Source organism: Naegleria fowleri (genome assembly GCF_008403515.1).
Source record: "Naegleria fowleri strain ATCC 30894 chromosome Unknown tig7, whole genome shotgun sequence".
NCBI classification, from domain to species: Eukaryota; Heterolobosea; class Eutetramitea; order Acrasida; family Naegleriidae; genus Naegleria; species Naegleria fowleri.
The window spans coordinates 37921-61022 of record NW_025407939.1 but is presented as its reverse complement, the minus strand read 5'-3'; the positions used below and the strand labels follow the sequence as shown (position 1 = coordinate 61022).

The window sequence follows — 23102 nt, the reverse complement described above, 5'->3', positions numbered from 1 at the left end:
TCTTGATTTAAGTTAAATCGTTAGGATCAAAGGCGTCACCTCCCTCCTCGTCATCATCCTCGTCATGACGAGGCTTAATGTTTGAAGGAGGTTTTTGATAACTATTATCATCATTGAAATATTCATCAATTGCATCGCTGTGTTTTGTTGACACGTATTGAATATCATCTTCGTCCTCACCATTGGTTTGGGATGGTCGTGTTGGTTGAGTTGGTTGCTCAGGTACTGTAGGTGTTTTAGTTGTAGGTATTGATGTGGAGGATGATGCTTTTACATTGTTGCTGCTACTTGGAGTCTTTGAAGCTCCTATTAAATCCAAATCGTCGTCATCATCATCTCCCAAATCTTCGTCATCTTCCTCGTTAAGTTCTCCGTTTCGTCGTTGGCGTTGTCTTTCTTCATATGCTTCCTGTTGTCTCCTTTTGAGCTCTTCCATTTCTTCCTTTGAAGGCATTGGTTGGAATGCTGTTTTTGGTTTGTTAGACGAGGCCTTTGAACCCGTGCTCAAGAATGTATTTGTTGGTCTATTTGAACGTTTCTTGTTGTCACCTCCATCTTCTTCCTCATCTTCATCATCCACAGCAAAGAGAGCGGCTTTTTTCGTCGCAATATTTTTCTTACTATTTGCCAAAGAAGTTCCTTCACCTGGAGCATTGGGTGTCGAGGTCTTTTTAGGTTTCTCTTTTTTAATTTGTGGTATAGTGTCAAAGAGAGGATTCAGTGACAATGTCATTGCTATTTTGGCAAATGGACCTTCTAGATATCTCAATAAAGAATTTTGTCGAGTGGCCTCCAACAACCTTTCATCTCTATTTTGGAATGCACTCACAAATGATACTGCCAAATCACCTTCATCACTATTTGAAAAATTAGCAGCTCCACTTTCATTGGTAAATCTTGTGAGAGCATTCTCGGCAGCTACTGGATCATCATTTCTGAGATGCAAAACAATGATGGATAACATGGTCTTTCTCAAATTATCGACTTGATTCAAACTTTGATAAGCAACTAGTTGAGTTTCGCAATTCTTAATCGCCTCATCAAATCTCTTATACTTGATCAACATGGTATTATATTGGCGCAACAAATCCGTTGTATTATGATACTTTCCATTGAGGCAAGACATTTCAATTCCTTCCTTAAATAATTCAAAACATTGCTCTAAACCTGCAGGTTCTTTTTCCATTGCTTTTGCAGCTTTGACCAACACCTCCGCAGCACGATCGTTCTTTCCATCATCGGAGTAGCATCGTGCAGCGTCTTTGTAATTTTTTAATGCACTGATAAAGTCTTTGATGGTCGTTTGATAAATGTTGGCTGCTGATTCGTAGCATCGTCCGGCCGAGTAGAGAATTCTGTTCTTCTCATGGCAATAACCTGTTAACAATGTGGTTGTTGTGGTGGTTGTGGTGGTTGTGGTGGTTGTGATTTAGTTGATGTTGTGGTTAGTTGTGTTGAGAAAGGTAATGTTATGGAAAAAGTTGGTTTGGTGGTTTATATATGGAGTTTGTTGTTCCATGAATATATATATATCCATCAGAATAGTTCAATGATTTCGGATGATCATGATGAGGAACATGTATTTTAATCATCATCATCGTGGTTTGTTGGAACAAGGACAATCATCGGAATTTGTGATTGTAGCAACATTTGTTGAAGAAGTATATTATTATCACGAATATGATGATCTTGAAGATAGTTATACCTACCAGCACTGACATAACAATCAACGGCTTTGTTTTCCTTTCCTAAATTCTTATAGGCAATGGCAGCTTTTTCATATTTTGAAGCTGCTCCATCCCAATCGGGACTCCATCTGAATACACTTCTCTCGGATCTGTTGTAATTTAGTTGTATCAAGAACAACATCATTCAATATAATTAATTAATATAGATACGATCATTCAGTAATTCATAAATCATGAAACGGGTCCGATGATGTTGTGTCAAATGATCATCATCATTCGGAGTTAGCGTGAAATCAAAAATTCATTAAAAACGTGATAAGTCCATCCATTCAACCGAAATGAAATGGTTGAGAAAAAACGTACAATTTCTTGGCTTCCTTCTCGAGATTTTCGGCTTCCTGCAACTTTTGTGCTGACATTTTTTGATGATGAAAGAGACATTTAAAATATGAAATCGGGATGACGTGTGGCATTTCTCCAACGTTCTTCTGCTCCAATTTCAAAATACACTAGTATAGAATTATTTCTGAAAATAATAATCAGACCACGAAACAACTTGGGTTGCATCGAAATTTCAATGGATCAATGATCCTAAATCCTTCAACATGTAATCAATATTGACATATACTCCCAATAGATCAAATTCAAAGAAAATTGATCCTTCTCTTCATCCCTTCAAGCTCACTGAATGATCACTTCATTCACACAAACTTCATTCCATTCATGAACCTTGCATTTTCAGAATGGTTGCCTCTGCATTTTGTAACTTGAAGTCAACTCCTCCACCTCTGTTTCTGTAGTACTGACCTCTCAGTACCAATAAATCCTCTCACACGTGAAACTCACAACAATTTTTGAATTTCGAACAAAAAAATATTCATCACATCATCAATATTGATTCATCGTCATCGAAAAAATGGGTAAAGAGAAGGAACATATTAACGTGGTCGTCATTGGACACGTCGACTCTGGTAAATCCACCACCACTGGACACTTGATTTACAAGTGCGGTGGTATCGATAAGAGAACCATTGAAAAGTTTGAAAAGGAAGCCCAAGAAATGGGTAAGGGTTCCTTCAAGTATGCTTGGGTTTTGGACAAGTTGAAGGCCGAAAGAGAAAGAGGTATCACCATTGATATTGCTTTGTGGAAATTCGAATCCAAGAACTTTGTCTTTACCATTATTGATGCTCCAGGACACAGAGACTTTATCAAGAACATGATTACTGGTACTTCTCAAGCTGACGTTGCCATCTTGGTCATTGACTCTACTACTGGTGGTTTCGAAGCTGGTATCTCCAAGGACGGTCAAACCAGAGAACACGCCTTGTTGGCCAAGACTTTGGGTATTCAACAATTGATTGTCTGTATGAACAAGTTCGATGATAAGACTGTCAACTACTCTCAAGCCAGATACGATGAAATCAAGAAGGAAGTTGCTGACTACTTGAAGAAGTTGGGTTACAAGGTCGATGATATTCCATTCGTCCCAATCTCTGGTTGGACTGGTGACAACATGATTGAAAAGTCTGACAAGATGCCATGGTACAAGGGCAAGTGTTTGTTGGACACTTTGGATGACTTGAAGCCACCAGTTAGACCTGTTGATAAGCCACTCAGATTGCCACTCCAAGACGTTTACAAGATTGGTGGTATTGGTACTGTCCCAGTTGGTAGAGTTGAAACTGGTGTCTTGAGACCAGGTATGGTTGTTCACTTTGCTCCAGGTCAAGCTCCTGACTCTGAAGTCAAGTCTGTTGAAATGCACCACCAATCTGTTCCTGAGGCTAAGCCAGGTGACAACGTTGGTTTCAACGTCAAGGGTCTCTCCACCACTGATATCAAGAGAGGTTATGTTGCTTCTGATTCCAAGAACGATCCAGCTAAGGAAACTGCCTCATTCGAAGCACAAGTCATTATCATGAACCACCCTGGTGAAATTAGAAACGGTTATACTCCAGTTTTGGATTGTCACACTTCTCACATTGCTTGTAAATTCGAAAAGTTGTTGGCTTTGATCGATAAGAGAACCAACCAAACTGTTGAAGAGAACCCAGAAAAGATTAAGAGAGGTGAATCTGCTATGGTTAAGTGTGTTCCAACCAAGCCAATGTGCGTTGAAGCTTACACTGATTATCCACCTTTGGGAAGATTTGCTGTCAGAGACATGAGACAAACTGTTGCTGTCGGTATCATCAAGAAGGTTGAGAAGAAGGAAATTGCTGCTAAGAAGTAATTTGTGTATATTCTCAATTCCAAAGATGAAAATTTGCTCAGGATGAATCGTCTACTTGTCTGAGCCTTAATTACTTGTCATCATGATTTGTATTGCTTGTGTGAGTGTGGGAAAGAATGTGAGTGACTATGTTGAGATTTTTGAAAAAGAAGCAACAATCATTGATCACTCGACACAATTCCACATTTTCTAAAGCGACTCGAATCTTGATCACAGCAAGTGATTAATTTTACACGAAGGATTATTCTTCATTGATGTGTATGTTTTATAATAAAAGATCGAAAGGTGATCTTGTAGTGTAAACAGTCTGTGTGATTCTGAAATATTTGTCGTCTTGTTCACTTCCTTAGGGTCTTGACATGTTGGAATTTGAGAATCACACTTTTGCCAAAAATTAGCGAATCGTGAATCTGTTTTCTTCTTCAAAAGTGTTTGTGCTCCCGCATAGAAATGATGAAACTATTTCCAAATATATCTGTGCTTTTGGGCAATTTAAAACACCACGGGCCTTGTCTGAAAAGCCTTGATCCATGTTTCCAAACAACAAAATGCATCCACTTCCATCACTTCCATCTCACCAACACACTAATGCCCTCACATCAAGCGCTGTCACTTGTTCCACATACACAATGTTGCGAGTAATGAACACGTTAACAACACAATCACACAATTCAAACAACAACAACAACAACAACAACGAGAGAAGAAATGGATCAAATGATGCTCTGGGTGTTATGAACAAAGATCCGAATGGCAAGACTACAAATTTTGATCAAGACAAGATTCAAAATTTCGGCGGGGAGTTCATTATGGAATGTCATGGGTTGTCAACCTGTCATTGGTCGTTGTCGAAAAGCATTTCATCTCCATTCGTTTTGAAACACTCACTTTTTTACTAATTCTCCTTCTTGTTTTGAGCATGAGAATAATACCCGAAATCAATGCTGATGACGACCTGTCAGTGGCAACTGACATCATTGGTGAAATTTCAGAACGTCATAGAAAAATGCATCACTCAGATGAAGGTGGCTTATCAATGTTGCCCCCAACAACAACAACAACAACAACCAATGATGACAAGTTTTCTACGATTTTCAATGTCTATGAAATTCAACAATATTCTCTCCACAACAAATTGTTTTTCGAAAAATTCAATTCACTCGTTTCCGATTTTGTAATTCTCGAAACTCCAGTCAACATCTCCAATGCCTCTCAATTACAAGGTTGCAATCCAATATTATTTCAATTAGGAAACTTTAGTCGAGATGGAGCTGTTTTAACAGCATCGGGATGTCCAGAAACTTGGCTTTCATTTTCCTTCTCGCTGTTCTTCTTGTTGTGTTATTTGATGTTATTGGTATTGTGTTGTTTGGGATTAATTTGGAAACGAAAGTCGAGACATGTCCAATCGAGAGGAATGGTCTATATGGTCCTGACACTTGTCGCGAGTTCTTTTATTGTCATTTTGTCTTGTTTGAGATACATTATTGGAAGAAAGAATTATCCATGTTTTATTTATGCCATTTCGTATTTTGTGTTACCACCTGCATTGATTTTACCATCGATTTTTCGATGTTTTCGATTGTATTTGATGCATGTGTTGAATTTGAACAAGACGAATTTGGTTTTTGTGAAAGATTACGATCGGTCCATGAATTTTGATGCTGGAGCGGTGAATGCAAATCTTCAACTTTGCACACATTCGTCAGTTGAGTTTCAGTCGGATCCAAGAAAGAATTTGAAACACGAGTTTGTGACACCTCAGCAGCAACAACAGACGAATCAAGAGAAAAAGGTAGATTTTGAAGTTTCAGATGTCACTTCAGTGGGAACCATTGATGATGACATGCGAAACGATGTTTTGACCATTGTGACTCCTTCAGATCAAGACTTGAAGAAGGTGAAAATTTTGTCATTCTTTGTGAGTGACAAGTTTGTGATTGGATCCTACGTTGTTCTCTTCGTTTTTCATGCAATAATTTATCTTGTTTTGGGAGGAATTGAATTTACTCAGGTCCACTCGACAAACACTGGGATTTTCACAACCAGAGGAGTATTTCAAGTATCAGGATGTGGAATTTCAAGTTCAACTCTCTTCATGGTTGGAGTGGTCACATTCTTCTACATTCTTGTGGAGACTATATTGTTTGTATTGTGTCTAATATTTGCACGAGACACTTGGTTTATTTGGAAAGAAACAGCAACACTCATTGGACTCAAATTGTGTGCCATCATTTTGTTTGTTGTTTTTGGATTTGTTCCAATATTTTCAAAACTGTTGGACTTTTTCATACCGTATGGCTATGTGTTGCTTGTGTACTCATGTTGTGAAATTATTGTGAGTGTTTTACTTCCAGTTCTGTATTCAATCGTAATGGATGCGAGACAAAAACGAGGAAACTCTCCCGAGCATGCTTCTTTCAATCCATCTGAAGAATCTGGATTGGAACAATGTTTGAAACAGAAAAAAACGTTCAACACTATTTTGGAATTTGCTAGAAAATCATTTTGTCCAGAACCAGTTCTATGTTACAGAGATATTGAACGATTTACAAAAACGACGAACTCGAAAAATCGTCGAAAATTAGCACCTCACATTGCCAACACCTATCTCAAACAAAATTCTCCTCTCCAATTGAATTATCCAAAAGTGAATGAAGCGTTCCATGAATGCATGGCAGTGATTCATCGTTGTTCCGACAATGGTACCATTATTCCATCGGATTTATTTAAGAATATTCAGCTGCATTGTTTGAATGACATGACAGACATTTTCGAGAGATTGAAACGACAAGATCGAGACATTAAGGAAGTTGTACATCAATGGAATTTGTCCTCACTTGCAAAACCTGTTCAAACCAATGGGCAGTAATGATTTGTTGCGTGTCGATATTCTCATGATTTGTTGCGACACCATTGATAGCCACTTTCTCAATGTTTTTCTTGGATATCAACATGATATATTTTTGAGACACTTCTTTACCACTCTCTCCAACATCAGCACCGCTAACAACTGCAACTTTCATACTGGTGATATCAATACTCTCCTCAATATACTCAGACACAACAATCGGATTATAATGTCTCTCATTCAATAAAGTGAATGCACTACTTCCGACATTTTATGTTACTCAGTTTCTTGACCATCTTGTTGATGTTAGGCTGAGACGCAACAGTGAAAGTTAATGAAACTATTCTGTTTCTTGGTGTGCCTTTTGAGATAGCATAGTCCATGTGTGAACAAAGTCTGTAAATGATTATTCTGGTTGTTTCGTTTTCAAATCTGATGGCAGACAATAAATGTTCGATGTTTTTTTCGACAGTGGTAACCTTGCCTGGAGTTGATACCAACAACTTGTCAAAGTCGTATTCATCCTCGTTCTCATCATTCTCAACATCATCATTCTCATCATCAACTTGCTGTTGTTTTCTTTTCTTTTGTTCTTGCTTCTGTTGTTCTTCCTTGATCAATCTTGACACAACATCGGGTAAAACATTCATTTCCTTTGAGTTGTGGGTTGTTGTTGCTGTTGTTGATGATGTTGTTGATGATGATGTTGATTCCGATTGTTCTTTCAATAATTTGATTAACCTCATCCTTTCATAAAATCGGCTTCTAGCTTGATTTGGATTGAAATTATGTTCATCTGCAAACGTTTTAATGGCAGGAGTAACTTTCATTCTGACTTTCTTCTTTGCATCAACATATTGCAACAATGCTTCAACATCACTTTCTGTCATACGAGAGAAATTAGCTTCCCCTTCTTTACTATCCTCTTGCTTTGCTTTCTTTTTGGCATTGATATTTTTTATGAATATGTGTTCAAACAAAATGCAACAGCACTCCAGACTTGTGTTCAACAATTCTCAACAACTGTTCGACATTTATAAAGTGATGATGATGATATCAAACGACACCACACACTTGTCCGAACGTGTGGGTTGATCTGATACCGTTCACAACGGTTTGGTCCCATCCCCAATATTATTGACTACTGACATGGGCTCTCCTTAATGAAACAATACAAGGTAAATGATCGGAAGCACGCTCCTTATACTTGTCTAACACCTGTTGAGCTTCCACTTTCCACTCTTGCTTGCGATAAAACACATGATCATAGGAACCCCACAAGCTGAATGGACCCTTCAGAGGCCAATACCACGTGGTAGCATCTTGTAAGGCATCGACATAGTCATTCTCTCTCAAATAGTTAGAAAAGGTCGAATTTGAAGTAAACACTCCAACACTACTCTTTTCATTGAAATCTCCCAACAAAATTAATGGAATATCGGGATGGATTTTGAGAGCTTGTTCGACATAACTTTTCACTTCATCTCTTCTCACAGTGGTTGTTTTCCACAGGTAGGCAGCTGCATTATCGAGAAGTGTACTGCTTTCAAAGGATAAGGGAGGCCTTAAATGTAAATTCAAAAGTTGGAGTGTTGGTTTTGAGGAGGAGGATCTGGTCGTAGAGGTGGAGTTTGTCATTGGTATGTCTTCATATGCGTCAGAATTGGTTGTTCTTATTCCTTCTTTTTCTTCTTCTGATTTTTCTCTTCATCAATAATAATAGAGAGAGATGATTCATATCTGGTCTTTGTCTTGGTCGTCGATGAACGTAAATCCGTTACAACAATATGCATGGCATCAAAAAAAGAGCCTTTGACTCCACTCTCCAGCATTTGAACCTGAAGATCAAAATCTTTGGTCGCTAACACTGCACTTCCACTTGCTAAATACTGATCGGTTTTGGAGTGGTCCCAGAATTGATGGGGAAAGTTGGCTCGGAGAGAGGAGGCTTTGTTCTTTGAATGAAGTCCTTCATGATACATGTTTTCCGAGGGTTTGAAATGATTCAATGCAAATTCCCAGCCTTGATGAGTTTCTTGCAAACAGACAATGTCCAATTCGTGAGAGTGTTCATGAATGATTTGAAGGGCTCGGTATCCTCCGAGATTTGTCTCTCCGTTCCATGAAACACCTCCAAAATTTACATTGTAGGTCATGATGTTGATTTTGGGAAGAGAGGTTTCATCACGGATGATGTTTGTGAGATTAGGATTGTTGGAGTTCATGGGTCGAAATGACATTTTGATGAGCTGTTTTGTTGTGGTTTAATTGCAATATGAGATTGGTTGTCGAGTTGTTTTTTGTTGTTTTAGAAATGTGTGGTTGCAGCAAAAAGGTGAATTAATAACTCGAAAGCAAAGGTTGGTGTTCCATGTTCATCTTTTGATAGCATTTCCTCTTCAAGTGACAACTGACGTGTATTTAAACAGCAAGTTTTGAAGAAAGCATTTTCATGGTCCCAATGATGATTTTCGTTGCTGAACCAAAACATCTCCCATCATCTCTTTTATAAAACAAATGTCAGCAAGCAATCATCTGCCAAAAGTTACTTCTCCTACCGCCACCATCACTTCGGATCCCTATGCTCCACAACAACATCAGCAACAGAATACGCGTGGAGGAGGTCATGGCTATGCCTCCTCTTTGTTGTCCTCTTCCTCCTCGAATTTATCACCACCTCAGCAAGAACCTCTCCAGACCAGTATCACTCCTTCTTCTTTCTACATTATTGACGCCCGACCGAAACCATCCATCGCGTATCCTTCTTTTTATTCACAACTACTCACAACATCAGCAGCAGCACGATATGCCTCACTTTCAACCTCATCCTCAAACACGAATTTGAGAGGAGGAGCTAACATTAATTTATATCATCAATTGTGGCAGAATCAACCCACATCACCCACAGGAGGGTCATTGACACCACTCACCATCAACACGAATACAAAACATGCCCATTCGACTGCCTACTCACCAACAGTGGTGGCGTACCATAGTACTAACGCTACGTCGACCACTACTACTCTAACGAATGGCTCAGAGTCATCATCAACAACAGCGACCGCACTCTTTCATCACCATTTTCATTCAAATAATTCCGTTCCTGTCCAAGTCATCAACCATAACAACCATAACAACCATAACATTACAACGACTACCACATCAACCATCACCATTCTCAATCAACAGGTTGAAAATTATAATGCTGCCAGTAGCAGCAGTGCAAATTCTGGATCGTCTCTTTATAATTGTGAAAATGCGCCCTATGACGATGACTCTTTTCAGTCTCGACTTTTGAATGCTGTTCCTCAGGGTCTCTTGCCTCATTTTGAAAAGATATATGTTCTTCCAAATCAACATCAATCGCAACAGTCCAATCATGTGCCAACCACACCCTATGGTACTCCTCTCGTATCTACGAGTTCAGTAGCAGCTTCACAACATCAACATGGCATGACAGCAAGTGTTGTCTCGAAAGCTTCAACCACTGAAAATGTTGTCTCTGAACTTCCTCGTTATCATCACCATCGGGGAGTACCACCACCATCATTTACATCAAATTCTTCATTTCCTCTAAACTCCTTGATGCAAACCCAATCGGTACTTAGCTCAACAATCAGCCAGTCTATGGTCAATAATGGGAGCTCAGATCTTGACCATGCAGTGAACGGTCTTCAGTTGACAAGTTTTGGAAGTAGAAGCAGTGAAGAGGATTTATGTTCTCTCACATCTCCAACCGATAACAATTCTTCAATAGTGACAGGTATCTCTTTGTATGGTCACACCATGCAATCGTCAACATCAGCTCTTGAACAATTAGTAATGAAAAATACATCATCTAATCAATCATTGAGTGGACTTGTAGGAAATGATTCTGATACGGATGCAACTTCTACTAATTCTGTGAGGGTGACGAGTTCTCAAAATTTACATCCATTCCGTAGCGGTGACACAACAAGTGTTGCTTCTCCTTCTCAAATCACTTCGCCATTCACTAATAATCATTCAAGCGATTTTAAATCATCAAATGGCACGATTGGAAATGTAACCACAAATATTTCAAGCAACAACAACACATACTTTTGTAACGTTTGGGATGTAAATGAAAATTTAATGTATCGAAAGGCAACACCTCCTTTCCTTGCTGTATCTGGAAGTCAGAGCCGAGTGGGTAACACGTTGAATTTGTCTGGATCTTTGGATTTAAATATGGAGAACAATGTCAATTTTTCTTCATTTAGTTACAATACCCACCCCTCAGACTCGAAACAAACGTCACCTCCAAACCATGGTCTTTCTGCTATTGCTGGAATGAATACTCCTCAAAAATCTTCACATAACTCTGATATTTTAAAACATGTTTCTGCCATTCGTGAATTGGAGGATGAAAGATCTATGGAGGCCATTAACTCAGATTCTAGCCCTATTCCACAAAGTTTCATGGAAATGTCATCGTCTCGATCTAGAAATGGTTCTCTTGGAAAAACACTCAAGGGTTTTATGGGCATGAAAAAAAAGAAATCTGAGAGCGATCTTACCGCCTCGTCTGACCTGAACAAAAGCTCAGAAAATTTGAAACAAAGTCTAAAGTTGGATGTACCAAAAGTTGACAAGCAAGAGAGAAGGTTAAAAACTCTCTCTATGCGAATTACAGGGCTTTGGAGAAATAGCCAAAATGATCTTACAGCTAATAATAATGATAATTCTGGTCTTTCAGACACGAGTAGTATCAATTTAAGTATGACGACAGCAAACGACATAAAAGCAACAGATCTTTATGATGAGATTGATATCAATACAGAAGAGAGAAAACTCGAAGATATCACAAAAGAGCATTTGAATGAGCAGTTAGTCACATTTATCAATGAGTTAACATATTCAGTGAATGGAAGCAAAAGACTTTCGGCAAAGTTTGGTAATGCAATATTGAACAGTGCTCCAACTGTTGCCGACATGTCTATTAAGAATGAAATTTTGGAAGAGCGTTTACTCATGCTTCTCAAATCATTCTATGAATACAAACCTATGGACTTGGTTCTTTGTCATAGGACTCTACATGCTCTCGAGTATCCTACAAAAAACAAAATTAGCATTAACCTAAGTTTTTCTGATTTCTCGCTTGTAGGCGAGTCATACAAGAAAGAGCTTTTTACTTTTTCTGTTGCTCTTTACGATTGTAAAAGCGAAAAGAAGATCACTGAAGATTGGTGCTTTAACTTTTTATCTGAGCTGCAATTACAAGCATTGCCAACAAGTGCTCAAGACATATTAAGAATGATGCCAAGTGCCACCAAAGAAAAAGTATTTAACGTTAGCTATCCTCATGATCAAATATATTGTGTGGTGATCATTCGTAGATTGGCTCCTCACACAACTGTTCAAGAAGCTGCAGAAGAGATGGGAAGTATTTCACAAAAGAAGTCATCTTCACAAACAGAATTAGAAGAATCACGCAAGGCGTTGTATCACTTTGAGCAGTCCTTCCTCTTGGGCTATTGCAAAGTGTTCAGTACCAAGAGACCCCATGGTCACGCCAATATTTCTAGCTCGTCTAGTGTTCTTGATTTTGGTGATGATCCAAAAGTGGACTTGGCATTCTCTTCCACGACAATTGAAAAGTTTTACCCAATTATTGTAGACAGTAATATTGAAAATTTCAATATCATTACATTGTTAAAGCATTTAGACCCTCAGACAGCGACTCATTCCAGTATGCAAGCATATCATATTAGGGGGAAAATGACCGTGGAATGTAAAATCATACGTGACTGGAAATCGCAATCATTCTCAAGAACGAGCGTGACCAGGCCAAGTTTTGTCGATGAATATGAGAATTCAATTTATTTGGATGAAGAGGCAGACCCATTACGCACAGAATCACCTCACACGCGAAGAAGATTCGTTAGAAATACCATTGTCGATGAAGATATTGAAGATGTGGTGGAAGAGATTCCATGGATGAAATCTAGATATCCACATCTTGCTTTTAAGAACATGCTATTTTTGAATTTAAAACTTGCAAGACTATCCGGATTGAAACATTGTAAAAACGTCCTTATTGAGGTGTCAGTGAGAGATTGTGATCAGACCACTCCAAGTCCTGAAGACTATATCCTGAACTCAAATAGCAGTACAAAAATGTTGAAGCGATTTATTGGAAAGTTTAGCAACAAGTTACAACGATATCAATTTTCAAGTCTTTCTTGCAACACCAAAAAGAATGTGCATTTCATTGACGAAATTAAGATTGATCTACTTGGTTTGACTCCAGAGAATATTCACAATGGGCATCATTTACTTTTCACATTTTACAACATTGACATAGTAGACTTGAAGAAAAAAGGCCAGAAAATTTTAGAAATGGATTTAAGAAGTGGCCACTTTGGTCAAGGTGTTCACAGAAATATTGTTGGATATAGCTTTTTACCTCTCTATGCGAACAATAGTGTCTATGAGGGAGATAAGGAACTCTTTGGAGATATTTTGTCTGGGTACATGCCACTTCGACAATCTGTTTCAAATGAAACGATACCAATTTATACAAAGCTACCCCCTGGATACATATCAATCAGTGAAAAGGATTTGGATTCTCTTAAACTTAGCGAAAAAGCCAAGCTCAGAATCGATGCTAACTTGGTGACCACCTTACAACCAACTGATGAAAGATTGCAACTCTTCTTCGCTGCTTACGACGCATTTACCAAAAGTACCTCTTTGCAAAAGTCTTCCATTTTAGAGTATATTGTTTATCATTTGCTCTTGAAATTTAATATGATTGACTTTAGCATCAGCATGCCTTTCATGTACTTGCTATTTGACATTTTACTGGAATTGTTGAATTATTCATCCTCTGAACAGTTCACAAAAGAAATTAACATGAAAAAACTTCGAGTAGATCTTCAAACCAAGTTATTCGAGGCACTATTGTTGAGCTTGAACAAATTCCATGAGTTTTGCGGTAACAGTACAAGAGGCAACCGATTCTTCTCGAGTTATATCAAATTTATTTTCAATTTTGAATCTTTACATTGTGAATTGATGAAAGTATTTATACAATATTTGACGTCCAATAGAGAAGCTACCGAGGAAAAAACATCCGACTCTTGCAGATACTCTTGGTTTGTGTTTGACATGGTGATCAAATCTCTCTTGATTGCGCAATCAAAGGGCATTTCAAATTATTTAGAGAGTGACTTGCTAGTTCTAACGAAAAATCTCATCCAGGAGCTATTTACGTGCATGGAAAAGCTACTACTTTCTAACAACAACAGCAGTCACAATCTTGCTATTTATTGTAATAGAAATATCTCACTCTTTATTAGAGATCTCTTGCCAACGATTGGATATGAGGCTGTGAAAGGCATTTTTGAATTTTATTGCAGAAAAGTCACAACTGGCTTATCAAAGGAAACAAGTTTGAGATTACTCAGTGAATCTCTTGCAATTTTGGCAGATTATCATGAAATGTGGGAGCTTTCAACTACGAATATCTTCATTAACAAGATTATTGCCTTGTTCTTTGAATCTATTGAGATGAAGAACGAAAAGATCATGTACAAGATTGGAAAGTATTTGTTGGACATCTTTTTGAAATTAGAGTTTGATGAAAGATATCAACCAAGAGAAAATCGAGAACGTATCACTTCCATAATTTTCACAAGTCTTGTAGACACCTTCTTCAATAAGGGAGAAGAATTGTTACTTAAACTCAAACAGTTCAATGAGATTAACGTTATTTTGAGTACTCTTCTGTTATGGACAATGAGAAATTACAACAGAGATGCGCTCATTCGATGGTGGAGAGATAAAACGTTGCACTGCTCTAATGAATTGAACGATTTGAGCATTGTTTTTTACATGCTCAAGTTTATGAAGAATATTGTATTAGCGTTCAGAGGGGTTTCGAAAGAACACGAGCAACAATCAAAGAAGATTGATTTTGTCAGCAAGTCCTATCAAGTTGTCGTCTATATTTTGAATGCTCTTTTTATTGGAAAAGATGGATCCATGATGAACCTTTTAATCTCTCTATTTCATGGATTGTCTGACACAGCGGCCGATGGGGATTATGTGGATGCATTGCTCTACAAACTTATTCAGCTCATTCGCCACATTACAATCCACTCATTGTTAAGACACGATGGTAACACTTGCTTTTTGGTTGTGAAATCATTAGTCACTGACTTGGTGACTCACTGCAAAAAATTGATCAGTGTGCATGAGATTGAGAATGCTCGAGATTTATCTATGAAATTTTTGAAGAAGGAAAGCAAATTTAGAATACTCATAGCTCTATTGATTTTCATGGAGAAGTCACACAGTCTACTCATTTTCTGCCCAGATGCCAATGATTTGGATCATGATCCTGATGTTTTTAGAGCGCACTGTCTAAACTGTACAGAAATACTATTAACTGAATACACAAATGGTGATGATTCACAGACCATTGTATCTCACGAAGCAGAAGAAGATGAATATATTGTGGACCCCGAAACCTGTTGTCTCAAAGCAGCCACTTTGCAAGCATCTATTAACAAAATTCTTGGTTACAATCCTGCCAATGACAAGGAACATACTGAACAATTTTCCCAAATGTTCTACTTGACCTATAATTTATTCAGCACTCCAGAAAAAATTATTGACATTTTGATTGCCAAATACAGACATTTGAATCAAGATAAGCAAGACAAGAATGACTTATTCACAAAAATTAACCTCGAAAGGACTGCTGCGCGATTAATCAAGGATGGATTCTATGCATTCAATAATTTAAGTATTGCCAAAAGTATTAACTTTATGAAAGAAATTGAACACATGTCCTCCAGTAGCACATCAAGTATTGCCAAGATCCAAAATGCTCTTGTACTCAATATGCTTTCCATTCAGGCCTCTTCTGGAACTCGATGTGGTATTACTAGCCCAGGCCGTGACTCTTCAGCATCTTCAGAGGATAAAACTCTGAGAATTCCAAAAGGATTAACTTTGCAACAAGTATCAACACCAGAAATTCCCATGTCAAAATGGAATCATGACAAGGATTTATATATTCGATTGGGAATTTCCAATCCTTTCAAGATCCAATTTGACATTTTCTCATGGCCTTCTGCAGAATTAGCTCATCAATTGACCTTACTGGAAGCAAAATTCTTTTTGAAAATTAAGCCCTATGAATTTTATTATATTGAAAGCAAAGATAAGGAAATTCGAGAAAAGTACAGCAGTAATATTTTGTTCATGCAAGAACATTTCAAAACTTTGCAGCATTGGGCCAGCGAGACCGTTCTCATTCAACCCAATGAGAGAGATCGAAAGAAGGTCTTTACCAAAATTCTTTGCATTGCTCAATCTTGTTTTTACGCTGGTAATTATTTTGGATTCATGTCTATTTTGGGAGGCTTAAGAAGTTCTTCTGTTTTTAGACTTAAAGATCTCTATGAAGACAATAAGGAAGTACACAAACTATTCCTCGAATTGGAAGAAAGTCAGAAAAAAGTCATCAACTCGAAAGAAGTGAATCAGCTTTATGACCGTCTCTCTGAAAAACAACAACCTTGCATTCCCTATTTAGGAAGTTTCCAAAGTCAAGTATTTTTCACAAAGGAAGGAAACAAACCTCTTCTCGAACATGCCAAACACAAAGAGGTCATTAATTATAGAATGATGAGAATTCTAATGAAAACATTGGGAAGAGTTTCTGAATTGCAACAATTATGTCTCAATTATGATTTCCAAGAATTACCTTATTTGCAATTTGTTTTCACAGAAGAATTGCCACGATTGTTGAAAACAAAAACCGATGATGAATTATGGGACCTTTCAACAAAAATCAAACCATCCAATAGACAATAAGATATGTATGTCACCATGGTCGTCATTATTTTGTAACAATAAACAACAATCGCTTCATCCGTGATGGTGCGTTTTCATAGTTGAGTGAGTGATGATGCATTTCTGGAAAGACGTCAACAAACATATAATAAAAAAATGTCAGTACAACCAGGTTATGGTTATTCGTTTTTGGTGATGGCATCAGAGGCCTTTTCTAAATTTCAAGAAATATTTGATGCCTTTAATGATGATTGGAAATTGGATAATCACGGAAAGGAATTTCTCAACAACAATGGCACACAGCAGGCAAGACCACAACAGAATTTTCATTCTACCTTTGTTGGAAAAATTCCGAATAAAAAGAAAGAGGAAGCCATTCAAGCGTTACAGGAATTTGTTCATCACGGAGTTGTCGAAGAAAAGAAATTGTATCCATTCAAAGCAATTATTGAGGATTTTTTAGTATCTCCTGTGGAGAGAATTAAAAACAAAAAGGTGTATTGTTTGTTTGCTGCTTTGAAAATTGAAACATTGAGGCAAGATCAAATGTCATTTGTTCAAGCTCGAAGAATGTGTGCTGACCTCACTGGAGGAAAAATTGTTTATAATGAAAATGAAGCACATGTATCATTAATTTACACCGATGAATCTCATGTGGAGGATTTAAAACAAATTATTTCTCGTTTTAATAACAAATTTGAATTTGTGATTGATGAACTGGCGATCAAATTTTATGAAGACACTGTCAAAATTTCATTAAGAAAGGAGTAAGAATCAAGTGGTTAGAATTATACTTTATATTTTGATTTTTAAACATCAATTTTTTTGCTTTCCATAAATCTATTCATGCTCATTCCACCAAAGAACACAATAATGCTTGATAAAATCTTCATAAGTCATCCAGAAACAACCATTATCTTTCACTTCATGATTCAATTCTTTTGCTAGCTGGGGATATTTCTGCCATTCTTTAGAATTGTCACCAAAGCTGCCTCCCCATTCTGTATTGGCCCATGTATTCCTGATCTGAATCAAATTGAGATTGTATTGAGGGAATTTTCTATATCCTAAAATACTGTAGCCATGGTAATGAACAATGCCAAACGAATCGACAGTACCGTCTCCTCCGCTTATTGCTTTACTGGTACACACAGGTGCACTCTTTTCGCTGTCAAGTAGCCGTTCGAGGAGAGGCCAAAATTGATTCTCCTTCATTAGCTTTTTTCCAACAGAGTTCTCTCCAGAATACCACTCAAAATGTTTTGCTTTGCCTCCCAACAGCGCAACCAACACGTGACAGGGATTGAATGAATGTTTCGATGCAGCCAAATCCAAAAATCCTCCAATCATTTTAGCAAAGGCCTTCTCAATGAGCGGTACCCATAACTCTCCTCTTGCAGCAGATTTTGCAAAGATAAAATCACTATTCATGGGAAAATAATCGTCCAAAAGAATGGTGTACTTCTTTCCTGGATCTTCAGAGTGAAACGTGACTGCATACAGACCTAACTGAGGGTCAATAGATTCACACAAGCAAAAAGCCTTCTTGACCTCTTGAGGTCGAATAGCAGCTCCAGACAAGGATTGAATGAGCCAACAATCTCCAACTCCTCCTTGTCGTGGCGAAGTAGCACAAAATCCTTTCTTTACAATAGCGACATCTCCATTAAAGAAGTCATAGGCACGCACCCAATCAGGTTGGGGAGGGAAATCTTCATCGATAAATCGTTTTCCTTCTTTGCGAAGATGAGACTCAATATCTCGAACGAGAGAATCGCTTGCAGGATATGAGAAGGCCATATTTCTTGCTCCGGTTCTCTCTGATATTTGTGCAGCAATGATGGGGTGACAGCTGGTCTCGGTTGGTTCATCTAAGGTTTGCGCACAGATCGAAATTGTTTGTTCTTCCAAAATTACTAAAGGTTTGTTAAGTGATACTTTCACAACCTTTTCATAGGATCCGTCCTGAGTTTTGAACACAAAGACATGGTTAACAGCACTCAATGATGCAAAGGTTTCATTCGGTTGCACTTGACCATATGGCAATAATTTTCCTTCAAAATCAATCCAAAATACATCTAAGGTTTTTTGAGTGGCATTTCGTACTGAAATGGTTGCTTGTTTGTAACTCGCCTCGGATTTCAATTCAGGAGTATAACTAGGCAATTCACCGTTTTTTGAACATTCATAGCAAACCTTTTGAAAATTCTTTACCATTGGTGAAGTGGAATTCGGTTTCAACGACGATTGGTTATGGACCTGACCCGATTTCAAAATGCAGCCATTCTCTAAGGAGGAATCCAATACATAGAGTCCAACAATTTTGTCAGGTGTGTTCATACTTCTCATGATGAAACAATGAGTCCAATAGCTCTGTTGTCCGACTGCATCCTTCGGAAAGAGAGTTGCAACTTCAATCTCTGTACCTTCATAATTAATCCAATACAACTTGACAGTCTCCGAGGTTTCATTACTGAAAAACACGAGGAGTCTTTCATCACCCGAGATGGATCGTAAATTCAGAGGTTTGCAAATGTCCATGATTCTTCGAAGGGAGAGAATGGGCAATTTTTTTGTAAACCCTTTAAGTAAAGAGATCAAGTTCTACAACCTTTAGGTACTCCCTGTTTATTTACAAGTGTTTGTTTGTTTGTTTGTTTGAGAATCCAATCCCTCATTCACTGGCCATGGATTATCTCTATTTAGGAACTAATGAGGAAGTGAATATCAACCCTACAATGAGAGCAGCAACACTAACGACAGCTCCCACAGGACCAGTCATCAGTGATCCAGTCATTCCAGCAGATTGCAAGAGAGAAAAAGTGGAACCTGCTGCAATTCCTCCTCCATTTGCAATGGCTGAAGAGGACATCCAAGCAGAGGCCAATGATTTTGCAGCTATTCCAGTTTTTGTAAAACCTGCAAGGTTGATGGCGGCTTTAGAGGCCATGATGGTGGCAGTGGAGGCAGTTACAAAAGTGGAAATGTTTGGCATTGAGAGGTACATTTTGTTTTTTTTGAATATTGGAAAACAAGAAGACGCATCTTTGAAAGGGTCTTTTTAACTTGTCTTCTTGACTTGAGAATTCCCAACTCCTTAAAGTAAATCTCAAAATGAAAAAGTGGTCTCATTATATAAATACATTCATTGCGTACCAGCTGGATTGGAAGTATCTCTTCCCAACACTATTTATCCTTTCACCCTTCTTCTCCGCAAACCTTGTTTAATAATTAAAGGAGGAAGAGGAGGAGGTGCGGATCTCGCACTTCTTGCATCCACCAAACAAAAAATAAGTGCGTGTTCTTTTGGTGTGTTTTCGCGTGAACCCTCCTGTGACCTCCTCCTTCGCACCAAAGTATCTCCTCGTGTTGCGCCAGCACCTCTCGCACCTCTCTCTCTCGCCTTGTCGGTATCTATTGTGAAAGAAGATTGAATTTCGTACGGAACAACAGCAAATTTTGTCGCGACTCAGAGTTGGATTTTATATATCGTTGTTGTTGTTGTTCTTCAGCAGCAATCAAATAGTTGGAACGTTCTTATCACACTTTTGTTGTTACCATAGAGAAGAGCAAAATCCGAAGAGTAGTAATCACCACCGAATAATAATAGTAGTAGTAGTAATTACTCATCATCCTCATTCCTATCACTACCATAGCTGAGAGATGAATGGACACTTTCCGACTGTTGGCATTAATGGATCGGGGTTGGCCTCGCAGGGTCATACAGCCTCTAACATGAATGGGTTTTCTCCACAACAGCACCAACAACAGCATCATCCACCACAACAAACCTATGGACAACGGATGAGTACTTCTCATCCACCTCCACAACCTCCACAGCAACAGCAGCAGCTCAACTATCATCATCCGACACAACCATCACCACCATCATCACTTTCCCCTTCAGCATCTAATTTATTAAATGCAAATAATTTTCCCGTACAACATCAATCGCATCCTTCCTTTCAACAAAAACCATATCCAAACACGTTTCATCAAGGAAATAATTACTACAATAATAGTACGGACGGTGCTTCTGTTCCTCCAACCAACTATTCACAATTTTCAGTGCCACAACATTCACCACAAGGTTACATTTCCCAAAACACCTCTCCACAAATGGTGAACTATGGTACTGGAAATTACTCGTCACAGAGCCCCCAATACAACAACAATGTCTATTCCCAACAAAATAATATGACTGCTAGTAATATTTATCCTTCACCTGCAAATAATAATAATGGAAACTTCACACACCATAATCAGATCGGAACTCCGCCATCACAAAAACAATATTCTCAAAATTCAATGATGACCTCATTCCAAACCACTCCACTGCATTCTCCTCAAAATAATGAAATGCAACCATCAACAATCCAACAATCCCTCTCCTCTGAATTTCATCCTATTGCCTGCATTAATTGTAGGAAAATGCATAAGGTAAGTTTGTTCATGTGCATGTTAGAATTTCTTTCTAACACCTGTTAACATTTATTTTTTTACAAAAGCAATGCGATAAGGTTAGTGAATATGCATGTTATATTTTCTCACTCCTATTAATGTATATTATTTTTTATCCATGTCTTCGTTTTTGACAATGACATTTTCGGAAATACTAACATCCTAACTTTAATAATACTCATCATTACTATTTCAATTATTTGGCTCGATGACTTGGAACCATGTTTCAATTATTTTGGTGTTCAGAAACTCCCAAGTTGCAATAGATGCGAATCTAAGGGAATTGTTTGCGAGTACAAAACGCCAAGAAGAATGAGATATCCAAATCCGCAACTCAAGCAACAGAAGGAAGAAAACGATCAACCTAAAAAGAAAAAGAAGAAAAGTCTTGAAGAAAACAATACAGTGTCACAACCTCAAGCTCAATCATCGGAGGATTCTCTTAGTACGCCGGCCGATACGACGTGGACATCAAAAATCCCACAAACTCTTACCAAGAAACATGTCATTGACATTTATTTTCGAATGATTTGTGATCACTTTATTATCATAGATAGAGCCCTTCTGGAAAAACACATCTTACACAAGAGCTCTGATGACGAAGTTGAATCAGATCTTCCATACAAGAAGGAGATGCAATGTTTTTATTTTGTAATTCAAGCTCTCGTGGAACAACGTTTAGGTATGGGAGACCAAGCCGAAAAAACCGCTAGAAAAGCACGTGACATGTTATCTAAATTGTTTGACGAAGTGTCGAATTATGTTGTTGCGTGTGCTTATGCTTCACTAGGTGCTTATGAAATTGGAAGTGGAAGGGTAAAGCTTTCCAAATTTTATTTGAGAAACGCAAAATTTTACTTTGAGGAGATGGACGAAACTGAAAAGCAGAAGCTCAACGAGTATGAAAAGGCTCTACAAAAATACCTATCGTCTATTGATATTGTTAACGCTGACAGTGAACTGGGTATTAATACCTTCATTCACAATTTTCCAAAAGTATTCGAGTATACCACTGGTCATCCTCTGCCTCAAGAAATTGTAAAAGCGACGCAACAAGAGGTTAGCCCCTCTAATTGTCTGGACTATTTGAAAATTATCGAAATGGTTGCATCTTATCTCAACAAATATTTCCGTTCATTGGCTGCCAAGAACAGAACTGAAAGAGAGATGGAGATCTATGACCGTGGTTCGAACTTGTGTCAGTCAGTACTTCTTAACGGACTCAGAGTTGGTGTTTTGACGAAGGCAGGATACGGAAAACAACTGATAGAAGAGAGCTCTCTTCGAATTTCGTACTCATCTGAAAGCGAATTTTTCCCATTCTTGCCTGTTATTGTGATACCTCATGTCGCTTTGGCATCAAGAATTCACTTACAGATTTGTAAAAAGATCGAGAATGGGACCAGACAAAATAATCAAAAGGGTTTATTATCGGATGGACATAGTTATGGACCTGTTGACTACTTTGAAATTCTCACCAAAGATTATCGAGCCCTAAATGTATTAAGCAAAAGATTCAAACGCGTCTCACTCTGTTATGGATCATTGATGGATGAAATTGGCCAAATGTTAAAGAAGCGTTCAATACTACCCAGTGGTAACGCCACTGCCGAAAACAACGCCGAAGATAATGCCGTGTTGAACGTTCTATCTTCTACCCAATCTTCATCAAAACCTCGAGCACCAATTGGTGAAATGATGCAACCGAGCACTTTTGATGCTGGATTGCCACCTCTTTCATTCCTAATTGGATACGTCAATGAAACAGCAGCTAATAATCTCAATGTTTTAAAACCTCCAACAGCAGAAAACAGAGTTCAATTTTCACAGCTATTGGGTGGTGGCCACGTCACAGACAATGCAAGCTCCTCCTCACAGTCCCCTCTTTTCTCCACTAAATCACCCTCTCAACAAGAATTGTATTTTGTCGATCCCTTTTTCACTCACGAAGATTTACAACAAATATTTTCACCATCCACCTATGGAGATTTCGAAGAAGGTGAATTGAATCAGTTCATGTAATCAAATATTTGGATGG

The 23102-nt window shown here is 38.1% G+C and overlaps 10 protein-coding genes across 10 annotated transcripts; 6 read left to right on the top strand and 4 right to left on the bottom strand.

Moving 5' to 3' along the window:
• Positions 1-7: 7 nt before the first annotated feature.
• FDP41_010730 (uncharacterized protein) lies at positions 8-2107 on the bottom strand (the record flags this gene model as incomplete). The annotated part of the gene is made up of 3 exons (XM_044701060.1): positions 8-1377; positions 1710-1837; positions 2052-2107. 3 exons carry the CDS (start codon positions 2105-2107, stop codon positions 8-10), a joined length of 1554 nt encoding a protein of 517 aa, XP_044567464.1.
• Positions 2108-2604: 497 nt separating this feature from the next.
• Positions 2605-3924, top strand: FDP41_010729 (uncharacterized protein; the record flags this gene model as incomplete). The annotated part of the gene is made up of 1 exon (XM_044701058.1): positions 2605-3924. The coding sequence occupies one exon, from the start codon at positions 2605-2607 to the stop codon at positions 3922-3924; it is 1320 nt and encodes a 439-aa protein (XP_044567463.1).
• Positions 3925-4930: 1006 nt separating this feature from the next.
• FDP41_010728 (uncharacterized protein) lies at positions 4931-6796 on the top strand (the record flags this gene model as incomplete). The annotated part of the gene is made up of 1 exon (XM_044701057.1): positions 4931-6796. The coding sequence occupies one exon, from the start codon at positions 4931-4933 to the stop codon at positions 6794-6796; it is 1866 nt and encodes a 621-aa protein (XP_044567462.1).
• Positions 6797-7032: 236 nt separating this feature from the next.
• Positions 7033-8413, bottom strand: FDP41_010727 (uncharacterized protein; the record flags this gene model as incomplete). The annotated part of the gene is made up of 2 exons (XM_044701056.1): positions 7033-7713; positions 7925-8413. The coding sequence occupies 2 exons, from the start codon at positions 8411-8413 to the stop codon at positions 7033-7035; spliced, it is 1170 nt and encodes a 389-aa protein (XP_044567461.1).
• A 35-nt stretch (positions 8414-8448) lies between these two features.
• FDP41_010726 (uncharacterized protein) lies at positions 8449-9015 on the bottom strand (the record flags this gene model as incomplete). The annotated part of the gene is made up of 1 exon (XM_044701055.1): positions 8449-9015. The coding sequence occupies one exon, from the start codon at positions 9013-9015 to the stop codon at positions 8449-8451; it is 567 nt and encodes a 188-aa protein (XP_044567460.1).
• Positions 9016-9292: 277 nt separating this feature from the next.
• FDP41_010725 (uncharacterized protein) lies at positions 9293-16624 on the top strand (the record flags this gene model as incomplete). Its single annotated transcript, XM_044701054.1, has 1 exon — positions 9293-16624. One exon carries the CDS (start codon positions 9293-9295, stop codon positions 16622-16624), a length of 7332 nt encoding a protein of 2443 aa, XP_044567459.1.
• A 135-nt stretch (positions 16625-16759) lies between these two features.
• On the top strand, positions 16760-17374 carry FDP41_010724 (uncharacterized protein; the record flags this gene model as incomplete). Its single annotated transcript, XM_044701053.1, has 1 exon — positions 16760-17374. The coding sequence occupies one exon, from the start codon at positions 16760-16762 to the stop codon at positions 17372-17374; it is 615 nt and encodes a 204-aa protein (XP_044567458.1).
• Positions 17375-17443: 69 nt separating this feature from the next.
• Positions 17444-19144, bottom strand: FDP41_010723 (uncharacterized protein; the record flags this gene model as incomplete). The annotated part of the gene is made up of 1 exon (XM_044701052.1): positions 17444-19144. One exon carries the CDS (start codon positions 19142-19144, stop codon positions 17444-17446), a length of 1701 nt encoding a protein of 566 aa, XP_044567457.1.
• Positions 19145-19290: 146 nt separating this feature from the next.
• On the top strand, positions 19291-19668 carry FDP41_010722 (uncharacterized protein; the record flags this gene model as incomplete). The annotated part of the gene is made up of 1 exon (XM_044701051.1): positions 19291-19668. One exon carries the CDS (start codon positions 19291-19293, stop codon positions 19666-19668), a length of 378 nt encoding a protein of 125 aa, XP_044567456.1.
• A 670-nt stretch (positions 19669-20338) lies between these two features.
• On the top strand, positions 20339-23086 carry FDP41_010721 (uncharacterized protein; the record flags this gene model as incomplete). The annotated part of the gene is made up of 2 exons (XM_044701050.1): positions 20339-21043; positions 21311-23086. The coding sequence occupies 2 exons, from the start codon at positions 20339-20341 to the stop codon at positions 23084-23086; spliced, it is 2481 nt and encodes an 826-aa protein (XP_044567455.1).
• Positions 23087-23102: the final 16 nt, after the last annotated feature.